The sequence below is a fragment of the Hordeum vulgare genome, chromosome 4H (genome assembly GCF_904849725.1).
Source record: "Hordeum vulgare subsp. vulgare chromosome 4H, MorexV3_pseudomolecules_assembly, whole genome shotgun sequence".
NCBI lineage: Eukaryota > Viridiplantae > Streptophyta > Magnoliopsida > Poales > Poaceae > Hordeum > Hordeum vulgare.
This window is the reverse complement of record NC_058521.1, coordinates 586,568,983-586,581,033: the sequence shown is the minus strand read 5'-3', so window position 1 is coordinate 586,581,033 and position 12,051 is coordinate 586,568,983. Positions and strand designations below refer to the sequence as shown.

The window sequence follows — 12,051 nt, the reverse complement described above, 5'->3', positions numbered from 1 at the left end:
GTACCATGGGTGTCACGTTTTTCGTCGGTCCTACATGGTGTAGGGAGTTACTTTCAAAGATTCCTTAGGTGTCAACATGATTGAAAGCAGATGATTCTAGTTTAAAAAACAGAGTGACATCAGTAATTCCTGTCGAAATGAAAATACATACTGTATGTGATAACACAAGTAGTGAATATATATCGCTAGCTCAACTGTAAATTTACTCTTTCTCTGCTCTGCGTCTCTGTCTTGCACTATTGCATGCTACTATAATACCGTGTCTATTTTTGTTAATATGGACTGACTCACCCCTTCGTCTCTCGTGGCCGGTCAGCCTCGTCTCATGCGGACTTAGGGTCATTGGAGCGCGGAGGATCACGGACAAGGGCCGCTGGAGGGCTTTGTTTTTAGATGATCTTTTAGTTTTATTTGAATTTATGTTCTATTCACGATGCTTAGGAAGGCGAGATGGCGGAGATTCCCTAAAGATGGAATAGGGTTCTCTCTGTGTAGCCCCTATCTAAGTGGTGTGTCTGGCATCGTCGACATGCATGTGGAGGTATATCTTTGACGAATCTCACAGGATTCGGTTGATGGTTGTCTTCGGTATCTACTCCGTTCGTCTAAATTTGTTTGTCTTCGGGTTGGATATATATGTCGATCTATGTTCTTTTTTCATCGGCGGTTGTTGCTGTTTGACGCGTTGTTTCTATGTGACCGTAGCACGATGACTTTCCGGCTGTTCACTGCAACAAGTTTTGTCGAGGGAGGGGCGATTACGATGACTGCGCTTCTTTGACTTGTTTCGATGCTTGGAATCGTAGTTAGGTGGTCCACTACTCTTGATGTAATATTTATTATTTATGTGTTTGTTGTACTGCCATGATTAAAAATATATATAAATCTAAAGTTTTCCAAAAAAAGAGTCTATTTCGTCGTGCTATAGATACCTGACTGCTCGATCAATCCATCGTTTCCGTCGTGTCAGCCTGGGACCGACGGCCAGCGCGCTGAGAACAAATCTCATCTCACCGAAAAGCGGCAAACTTTTTGCTGCCCACGGCGACAGAGACGCATTGCACTCTCGTTGCACGGCTTATAGCTACCTATATAACATCACAACGTAGTGCCATGTACCCTGAAGCTACTGTCAAGGCAGTTAGTTATTTTATTAATTACAGCACCAGCTAGCAATGGGTGACACTACCAGGAACCGGCACGGGAACGACAACGACGACGCGACGGCGCCGCCCTCGCCGCCGGAGACTGTGTACTACGAGGGGTGCCCCGGCTGCGCCATGGAGCGCAAGAAGGAGAACAGCACGGGCACGCCCTACAAGGAGTTCTTCTACGTCGGGGTCACCACTTTTGCCTCCGGTGCGTCACTACTCTAGATCTGGATTGGATAGTCGTCGCTCTACCCAAGTCCTTGCTCCGTTTCTAAATATAAGTTTTTTTAGACATTTCAACAAAAATTACATACGAAACAAAATGAGTAAATCCACACTTTAAAATATATCTATATACGTCCGTATGTAGTTCAATAGTCGAATCTCTTAAATGACTTATATTTAGGAACGGAGCGAATACTATTAATATTTTTATTTTTGTGGGGTATTAATATATGTTTGTTGTTTATATCTCAGGATGCAGAGACATGGATACATACATTTTTAAATTCCATATGTGTTAGAAAAGATCATAACTGTTTCACATTCTCTAGTTTTTTTTTGCTTCTAAAATCATTAAGCAGTGTATGATAGGATAGCAGGGATAGAATTTGGTGATATATATAGGCCATGTTTCTGGCAATTGACAATATCTTATTTTAAATTTGCAGCTCTGCCGATATCATCACTGTTCCCCTTCCTGTACTTCATGGTATGCTAAACATCCCACTTTGATCAGTTTATTAATTCGTACCGCCATATCTTCTTCACATAACCTGGCTAACTAAATTGCGGCCCCAGTTTGTTGAATTTGAGTCTTTGTAATATATTTGTTAGACAGACTTTAGCAGAAAGATTACTGAAATGGAAACTGATATATCCTAGAGTGAATTCCACTTTTTACTCCATAGTTGTGCATTTATGACACTTATTACCCCATTTAGTGAAGTAAAATCAGAAACACACTATATATTAATTTTAACAAGGTTTTATCCTATTTTGGCATTCTATATGTTTCGCTACAACAGAGCGGCATGTTAGGTCTATGTGGTGCGTCAAAATATGCAAATATTAAAGGGTGCTCATTATCGACCATAGTGCCCATCCTTTTCTTTAACATCTGGCCCATTCCTAGTCATTGTTCTGATGTTTTTGAGTCTCAATCATCACCTCACACCTTTCCAAACAACATGCATAAGAAAAACAGGGTCTAGGCTTTTAAAAATGGGTAATATAGATGATTTTTCATTACATGGGGTAATTGGTGTAAAAAATGCATAACTAGAGGGTAAAAAGTGGAACTCACACTTTATCTTATATACTCCCTCTGTATCAGAATATAAGACGTTTTTGTAGCTCAAATACAGATTGACTATATATACAGATATATCTTAGCATGAACTTTTCTCCCTCTTGCCACCATATGTGTAATACCATTATTAGTCGCCATGAGAATTACCACTTCACTCTCATAGCTCTCACTCTGAAACATAGAACCTACTCATTAGAATTAATTTCGAGTATATATTGGATGCATGGCCTATTCTTATAGCATTTTGAACATAAAAGTTCCATGGAAACGCCATAACATTAAACTATATGCACAAGTAACCGTAAAGGATTGATAGTTTTAAGTTTAAAAACAATTAAGGGGCATGCCCCTGATTTCATTTCAGAAATGAAAGGAAACCGACAAAACAAGGTTTAAAACAATCCGCGCCCAAGCGGTCCGACGGCCAAAACCAAAAAGAAAACCTCACATACCCAACCATGGCAACCATGGGGGAACATGGGAAGATGCAACAGAGGTCACCACGTAGGGCTCCTGCACATGCAGATATGAACGAACACTATGCTAAAGAGCAGTATCAAAAAGTGTCCCATCTAAAAGATCGATAGTTTTAAGGGTTTCTTTAGGTCCGAGTGAAAAAAGTTTGGGCGAAAACCAATGATCACTCCTTTTTGTTTATGTATATGCAAACTAAGTTTGACGTTTCCTGATAATAGATACAAGACATGCATGTGGCAAAGAACGAACAAGACATTGGTGTGTATGCCGGTCTTCTTGGTAAGAAAGTTAAAACTCATTGAATCAATGGCATGTAAAAAATTCCAACATATTACTACAGTCCTTCATTCAAATATAAACAAATATACTCCGTTCCAAAATTCTTGTCTTAGATTTGTCTAGATATAAATGCATGTATCTAGTCATGTTTTAGTATTTGGATATATTCATTTTTAGAAAAACCTAAGACAAGAATTTTGAGACGGTGGGAGTACTCAGCTAGATTAAGCTAAGGTATGTTGATGTCTATGTGCATCGCAATGATGCAGAGACTCGGGGTTCTAACCTTCTTCTGGAAAAGAGAGATATGGTGTGCTGATGTCCATGTCGTATAGGTGCATCATACATGATCGGCAGATGTTTTGCCTCGCTGTTTTGGGGTGTGGTGGCAGATCGTATTGGGAGAAAACCTATCATTGCATTCTCCATGCTCTCAGTGTGAGCAAAATTTTCTGTTGTAATAAATATACTCACTAGCATTTATGTGGCTGCTTTATAAGCTCGGTAATCCTCCTTCAGGGTCATCTTTAACACTCTGTTTGGACTGAGTGTAAAGTATTGGATGGCTATTGCCACTAGAATGCTGCTTGGTTCTCTAAATGGCATGCTTGCCCCAATAAAGGTATCCAAGTTTTCCCTATCTAGCGTTAGTTATGTCGTAGAAAAACCAATATCATGCATAGGGAATATATGTGTGTGCATGAATGATGACTAATTGTTGATTTTTGCAGGCTTATTCAGTTGAAGTCTGTCGACCTGAACATCATGCTCTAGGATTATCAGTTGTAAATGAACAATAACCCTATCTTTTATATGCTTCATCCTTACCATATACTCCCTCCGTTCCTAAATATAAGCGATTTCACTAATGGGCTACATACGGAGCAAAATGAGTGAATCTACACTCTAAAGTATGTCTATATACATCCGTATGTAGTCCTCTAATGAAATCTTTAAAAAGACTTATATTATGGAACGGAGGGAGTACTACATAGTATTTTTGACAGGTCTAGATATCTACCAGTAGGTTAGTTCGTACATCGCTGCTCTAGTTGACTTTATTCATTGGCTACAGGTAAGCACAGGTTGGGGCATAGGTCTTGTTGTCGGTCCAGCCATTGGAGGATACTTAGCGCAGGTACCTATGTGTTCATAATTGCCCACTACTAAAAACTAATGAATATATTATATACTATTATAACACATTTTATATTCTTATTTGCCTGTCAGCCTGCAAAGCAATATCCGGGCCTATTTTCCGAGAAGTCACTTTTTGGGAGGTATACATGTTGTGTAAATAAGCTTTATTTAGTTATCACGAGTCAACTTCATATAACTAACACTATATGTATTTTTCAGGTTTCCCTATTTGTTGCCGTGTCTTTTTATTTCACTAATCGCATTTGCTGTTCTAATAAGCTGCATATGGCTACCGGTATGTCATTTCTGCACTAATACTACACCCTATAATTTCCTTGTTTCAATAATAATTTTGTAAGTAAAATCTAAATGAATTCCTCTTATTGGTCAACTTGGATACATCTATTTATAGTTTCCAACTCTTATAATGTCCTTTAAGCACTTAATTATAAGGTTTCACACATTTAAAGCTAAACATATATAACAGCTTCCATTACGATCTAGATCTGAGCCAACACCAGATAGGTCACATGTATTTCTCAAACCTGAAAAGGCAACATTTGTACTTCGGATCAAACTGAGAAACTGAGAATTGCTGAAGTGTTAGATGGCTTAATTGGGGTCTAGCAGCAAGCGGGACGCAAAAACAGTTATCCATAATAAATATATATTGGTTTTTACATTAGGCATGCATTTCGTTTTATTTTTTAGAGAAGGGAATAAAATAAAATGAAGGCAAGCCAAAGGGCAAACAAATGTATCAATTGTTGAACTCTCCTTTTTTGAGGACCAAATTGTTGAAATCTTCTAACCCATTTTCAACTGATCTGTAATAAATTACTGCTTGGTTATCTAGATCCATTTACTTACTGATGGTATAACATTAATATGTGACTGAAAATATATCCTATTCCCAATGTTTTCTACCAGGAGACACTTCATATGCATAAAAACTTAGAAAGGGAAGTAGAAATGTCTGGTGATTCAAGAGTTACTGATCCCCATAGAGAAGTTCGACATCCAGAGAAGAAGAGTCTATATAAGAACTGGCCATTGATGTCTTCTATAATTGCATATTGTGTTTTCACCCTTCATGATACAGCATATAGTGAGGTAACTAGTATCCACAATCTCCTTACAACATAAAAAATAACGAACAAATAAGTAACATGTATGTTTTTGTATCAGATATTTTCCTTGTGGGCTGTAAGTGACAAAAAGTATGGCGGACTAAGCTTTTCATCTAAAGATGTCGGCCAAGTTCTTGCAGCTTCAGGTATAAGTTACAAACCTACTAGTGTATATAATCTTATAATATTATTGAACATCTTTTACATATTAACTTTTGAATTTATGGAGTTGAGTTCAGCTACTTTTGCTATTAAATGTGCACCACAATATTACAATTGGATCTGGGATGTTCATAATTATGGAATGTTCTGCCATGTATCACCTTCAAACCAGAAATTATACTCAACGGAAAATTAAAAAAACTACATTACTTTTGATCCTAAAACTTTAAAACAGTCCAAAGGGAACCATAAGTTCACAGAACAATTCACTTTTCGACCCACACTGACTTCAATGTGGTTTTCACTTATTTGGTATCCACATGAAGCGGATTATACTAATGACAGGAGAGAGGAAATAAATTGTTGGTATATTTTTTTTTGGCCCAAGGCACCTTTTCCTTTTAATTTAATTTTCCTATTTTTGAACTAGGGTGTGATAGAGCATATATATATTATGGCATGTACTGGCCATATGCATAGGAACCGTTTAGGAAAATGGAACCATGCAGAAACCGGACAAGGTTTCATAAGTGAACTATTTTCTAAGTACCGGTGGTTCATTGTGGGCTGTTTGAAAGTTTCCAAAATGCACTTGGGCAAAGTTAAGGGTCCAAAATGTAGTCTTCCCTTTGAACAAAACTAGTTCTACTACTACACGTTGCCCATTCTAGACCATTATTTCTCACAGTTATAATTGTTAAATTGTAGTAATAACTATTTGTGATGTATTACAATGATAAAAAATCTTGACTTTTAATTTCACATTTGATATCAGGTGCTGGTCTTCTTTTGTATCAAATACTTGTGTATAGATATGTCCACAAATATCTTGGGTCTATCATTTCATCTCGTATTGCAGCTGTGAGTAACTCAGTTATTTTCTACAAAACTCACATCTCTTATACCTATCCTTTTTCTTAACAATACCACATGTCCATGTAGGTTCTATCCATACCACTTCTTGCTACATACCCCTTCATGACACACTTATCTGGGACGACACTTGGACTAGCTATTTATTCCGCTGCCGTTATGAAGGGTACTTTTGCCGTAAGTGCCAACAATTCCATCTCCTCATCTCAAACATGACTTTATTTCTTTCGAACAAAACACCATACATGATGTATTGATTATGAGCAATGGGATTATAAACATTGAGAAGTCCCATAAGGTTTACATTATGGTTCTGGATATATATATAATTGATCATTATAAAAGAAATACCATCATAGAAGTTATTTTTTTATGCAACGGTGTCATTCTTTCTAACATTACATCTTTTTATTTTTTGATCAGACGACTATCTTAACTGGTACTTGTATTCTGCAAAACAGTGCTGTGGTAAGTATCAAACCAATTTGTGAATTTTATATTCTTAATTGATTCTGAAGTAAGATAACTCGCTTTACTGAAACAACAGTCACAAAATCAAAGAGGTGCTGCAAATGGAATATCTACGACTGCAATGTCCCTCTTCAAGGCTATTGCTCCAGCTGGAGCAGGTGTCTTGTGAGTATCGTTGCGAACCATCCAAATCTCTTTTGAACTCAATCAATGTGCTAACATGTAAAAGTCCTATAGCATGTGAACCCTACAGAAGCTAGATGGAGTTTCTCAAAAAACTAGTTCCTTTATCAGACTAAACACCATAGTGGACTCTCAAATTTAGTAACGCATGGGCAATTAATACTAAGAACGATAAAGTCCACAACCGCGTCCCGTAAAAAATAAATAAAGCACAAAGCTAAAACAAAACCATACGGTCACTAGTAAGCCTACCAACACCATCTTTTATATGATCAATACTTGTTAGGTTGATATGCACGTAATGTATGCATATATTATCTATAACATTTTGTTTTGGAAATTTCAAATGTAGGTTCTCATGGGCCCAAAAGCGCCAACATGCTGCTTTCTTTCCAGGTATGTTATTAATTTATTATTTACATTCTTAACTTTAGCAACATCAACTATTTGTTAAATATAACTTGCAAAGACTAACATGTAATTAACTAGTATGGGTATGTGCAACTGCAACATGTGTAATTAATTAATAAGTATGGGTATGTGCAATTGCCAAAACTAATGTATGATTTTCTTTAATCATGCAGGGGATCAAATGATATTTCTGATTTTGAATATAGTCGAAGTAATTGGGCTTGTGCTAACCTTCAAGCCATTCCTAGCAGTTCCAAAACATTATGATTTCAAGTAGCTCTCGAACCCCCAAAGCAGTGGAACAATGGATGATGTGAAAAGTTAAAACGATGTTTTAGCTTGCAAAAATGTGTACAAGTCCCATACAATCCTCAGTCCATGTAAAATAATAAAAATAAGGAATATACATATACCCGCTATCCATCCTTAATGTAATACCTTGAATTGTGAGATATCGTGTAACTTTTTCCCATACGGAGGACTATTTTACTTGCCCGCATCACGTGCCCTTGCCCACTTTCACTAAGCATAAATTGTTCACATTTTCCATCCTAAGTAAATATGTGAAACCGTAACAACACCTACTCATTTTATTTAATCAAGGCGGAGGTGTGATAATTATGCAAAAAGCAAGAAAATTCGGCATAAGTACCCAAGAAAACATCCTATCGGGTATGGAAATGACAATCACAAAATAAGAATGACGAAAACTAGTATTTTGCAAAACATGTAAGCTCAAGAAAATACCATGACTGAAGGAAGCCTTCACAAACCACCCATGCTTAGGTATACCAATTCGGATGCCTATCAACACCCTTTTCCGTCAAAATGAAGCTACCACATTGCCTTGTCTTTCAACTCATTACAACCTTGACATAAATAAAACTAGAGGATACCACATGTGTTGCAGTAGGGATTAGTTGATGAAAATTTAGGTTGATAACATGAGAACCAAAATTAAAAATACAGATGAATTATTATATTTGAGTGTGTATAGTTGCAACAATACTTACTGAATGTATGTGTAGGATTGGAAGTATGTCAGGGGGGGTGATTAGACTACTTGACAAGATATTTTTTTTTGTCTTTTCTCAGTTTTACTTAAGAGGCAACTAGAGCAGTTATAACATGTCAAATACACCAATTCAAATAGTATTGCAGCGTAAAGTAAAACATACAAGTATAAAGTAAAAGGGTAAGGTAGGAAGATCGAACACAACGAATGATGCAAGGAGTACTAGTGCACGTACCTGGTGCACGTACCTTTTGGCCGGCTGATGGAAAGAAGACTACCATCCGAAGGCCACGTTGGCCGCGATGATCACCAACGCATCATACACCATCAAAGACGAAGGGTTGGAACTCGCTACAATGTCGTCACTAGTAGAAAATGAGGCTTTCAGCCGTAGCTCCAAATCACATTAGCCCCGGGTCGAAATAAAACCGAGACCAATGCCACGCATTGGTCCCGGTTCGAGCTGTCAGGGCCTTGCAGGGATAAGTCCCGGTTTGGTTCGATGCATTAGTCCCGGCTCGTGCCAAAAACCGGGACTAAAGATCCAGCGACTGACACGTGGCATGACGCGGAGCATTAGTCCCGGTTGGGGTTGGAACCGGGACTAAAGAGATGTCTATATATACCTGCCCACCCTCTCCTCTGTTTTTTGGTTGTGTGAGGTGTGCATGCCATGCTCTTGCCACCCTTCTATGCATGCACATGAGGTGTTCGATGAAATGCCCGAGCCACACTTAAGCTTTCTCCTCTCTAAGCTCGACATCTCCAAGCTCCATTTTCCTCAAGATTTGTCTATGTTTGACGGTGCACCAACTACACAAGTGTTCTAAAGGTTAGCTACTTCATCCTTTCATCTCTCACTGCTAGTTTAGCTCATTTCAAATGCTCTAGAAGTAGACTAGTTTGTGGGTTTTAGTGTAAGAGTGTATGCGGGAGTTCTTTTGATTTAGATGCAAAATTTGAGCTTAAATTAACTTCTTAGAGTCTTCACATGTGTAGGGTGCCGTCCCATGTCCGTCCTCACTGTTGTCGATCGCCCTCGCCGATCTCGTCGCCAACACCACCATGGTGAGCCTCTTGTTCTTATCTCCTTTTTAAATGAATTTTTTTATTACTTGTATGATTTAGATAGATACTTGTATAAAACTTACTTTTATTTTTTTATTATTATATAGTCCGATGGTTTTGGTATCCGCCTCCGTCGGCCCACGTCCTGTCTATGATTCGGATGTGGTATATAATATCTTTTATAACTATCTGTTTTATTTAGTGTTTATGATAATTATAATGACCAACGTGATATATTTTTTTATCTACGAGGTATGTGAACCGGAAATTTCATCCGACATAGAAATTGTTGTCGAGAAGTTAAATTTGGTTGAAAAAGAAAACAATTACTTGAAGAAAAAATTGAAAATAACTGAGAAGAAGAATATGGAACTGGACTCGTTATGCGTGCACATCTTCCACTTTATTCTATTAATAATTTTACCTCACGAGGGACTAGTAAAAGTCATGGACCCGAAACGCACACCCCTCGCTGATTGAGGGAACATGCAGAATGCCTCGAGAGGTAATTTCAATCATTATGACACTATATCGGCAACTTTGTTCATTTCCTAATAACAAGTAATTTATATAGAACTCTTTATTCATTTCCTTTTCTTGGCAGGGCTTGAAAACGGTTCACCATCAAGTTCGGGGTGTTTGGAAGTCAGAGCTTACATTTAGACAAATGGATGTAAGTAACTACTAGCTAGATCCGTGCATCTCTTTATTCTAGTTTCAATACATTATCATTCTTGATTATGTTTTTGATTGAACTATGTTCTCGTAAAGTGCTTGAGGCAGGAACATGGGAACAATTTATGTGTATACTATGTTTGCGAGTTTATTCGCCAGACGACCCATGAGATAGGCAAAAACCGGCACATAAAAAAATGAAGTACGATAAACAATACTCACAACTTTATTTTATTACCGTCAACTGTGTTCGGTTTCATTGATATATATTGAACCCTTCTTTAAATCAGATCGAACGGTTGCGGGACGGTCTTCTACCACAGGAACGTGTACGAGCAATTCAAGAGAAAATTGCCGGATTCTTAGATGCAGTGGTCCTAGATGTGAAGGGAGAATACTATTGCCCGTTGATGCAATTCAGATGCAATATTAAAGTGTAAAAAAGATGCATATGTGCACGTAACCTGTGTCTACATTTTGTAATATGTTTGGCAAAGCACGATGGATGAGATGGTGTAATATATTCGTGACGATGATGTGCATATAGTTGTTCCTCTATTACTGTGTATGTACCATCCAATTTAGTGCAAAACAAGAATTAAAAAATGCCCAAAACAAATAAATGAAAAGATAGGGGGCAGCAAAATAGCCCCATCCAATTTAGTGCAAAACCTTAAACCCTAAAAATACTAAAAAAAGACAGTGAAGCAATAGACCCGGTTCGTAATAAGAACCGAGACTAATATCCCTCCCCCTCGCTCCCAGCCTCGCCACATGGAGGACCATTAGCCCCGGTTCGGGACCGAACCGGGGCTAGCATTAGTCCCGCTTTGTTAGTCCCGGTTCTTGAACCGGGGCAAATGGCCCAAATGAACTGGGCTATAGCCCCGTTTTCTACTAGTGCATACATCCGTGCACCGCGCCCGCTTGGCGTAGATCCATGAAAATGACGCCATCCCAGCAATATGCCCGTGCCCCGATCAAGAAGGATGACGTCCCGTCATGATGCCACCCATGTCACGCTCATTGGAGGTCAGAGCTGAGCAAGGCGACGCCACACGAAGGTAAGGCGCGACGGCGAGGCGACACGACATGACTTCAACAACGACTTCAACAACAACACCGCTCCTCTACGAGCCCGTGAGACGACCCCTTGACTACGCCGACTGCCACAAACTCGGCGTTCGGTCGAGACGAGGCGTCGACCACATCGACCATGTCGATGCAAGCAACGCGATGGTCTTACAAGGACGCCAAACTCCACCAACAATTACTCCCACGAGGCCTAGCTCCTTGCATACCCCAATGAAGCTGCTAGTCGTCAAGAAGTCCAACCTGAGCACGATCCATGCTATCCCAACAATGACTACCCCAACGCTCGCTGCCAAGACAGATGAGGCTCGACGACGAGGGCGGGCGCAGCCATCGCAAAGGCCACACTACTTGCGTCACGTGTACCGACGAGGACATGGGCTCTACCACCGCCCACACACACCTCATCATCATGCATGGAGAACGTGAAACGAAGACGACGATGACGACCACATAGCTCAATCGAGGGTATTCCGCGAAGCAACCCACGGGAGTAGATAACCGGGAGCCTTCCGAGGCCCCGGTAACCAGGAGATCACACAATCGCTAGAGTCAGCATGGCCACGCTAGTAGGCCACGGAGCGCTTTTGATCATGGGATCTTGTAATTTTG

At 39.2% G+C, this 12,051-nt stretch overlaps 1 protein-coding gene across 2 annotated transcripts; it reads left to right on the top strand.

Moving 5' to 3' along the window:
* Nucleotides 1-1,122: 1,122 nt before the first annotated feature.
* Nucleotides 1,123-8,041, top strand: LOC123449763 (protein ZINC INDUCED FACILITATOR-LIKE 1-like). Of its 2 annotated transcripts, XM_045127086.1 has the most exons (17): nucleotides 1,123-1,359; nucleotides 1,823-1,863; nucleotides 3,159-3,219; nucleotides 3,555-3,657; nucleotides 3,739-3,841; nucleotides 3,951-4,004; nucleotides 4,295-4,357; nucleotides 4,450-4,499; nucleotides 4,579-4,654; nucleotides 5,290-5,472; nucleotides 5,548-5,635; nucleotides 6,427-6,512; nucleotides 6,594-6,701; nucleotides 6,948-6,992; nucleotides 7,072-7,160; nucleotides 7,531-7,574; nucleotides 7,763-8,041. In XM_045127086.1, exons 1-17 carry the CDS (start codon nucleotides 1,176-1,178, stop codon nucleotides 7,864-7,866), a joined length of 1,482 nt encoding a protein of 493 aa, XP_044983021.1. In that variant the 5' UTR covers nucleotides 1,123-1,175; the 3' UTR covers nucleotides 7,867-8,041. The 2 variants fall into 2 exon arrangements, with proteins under 2 accessions (XP_044983021.1, XP_044983022.1); XM_045127087.1 differs by lacking the exon at nucleotides 7,072-7,160 and having other exon boundaries at nucleotides 1,133-1,359.
* The last annotated feature ends 4,010 nt before the right edge of the window (nucleotides 8,042-12,051 follow it).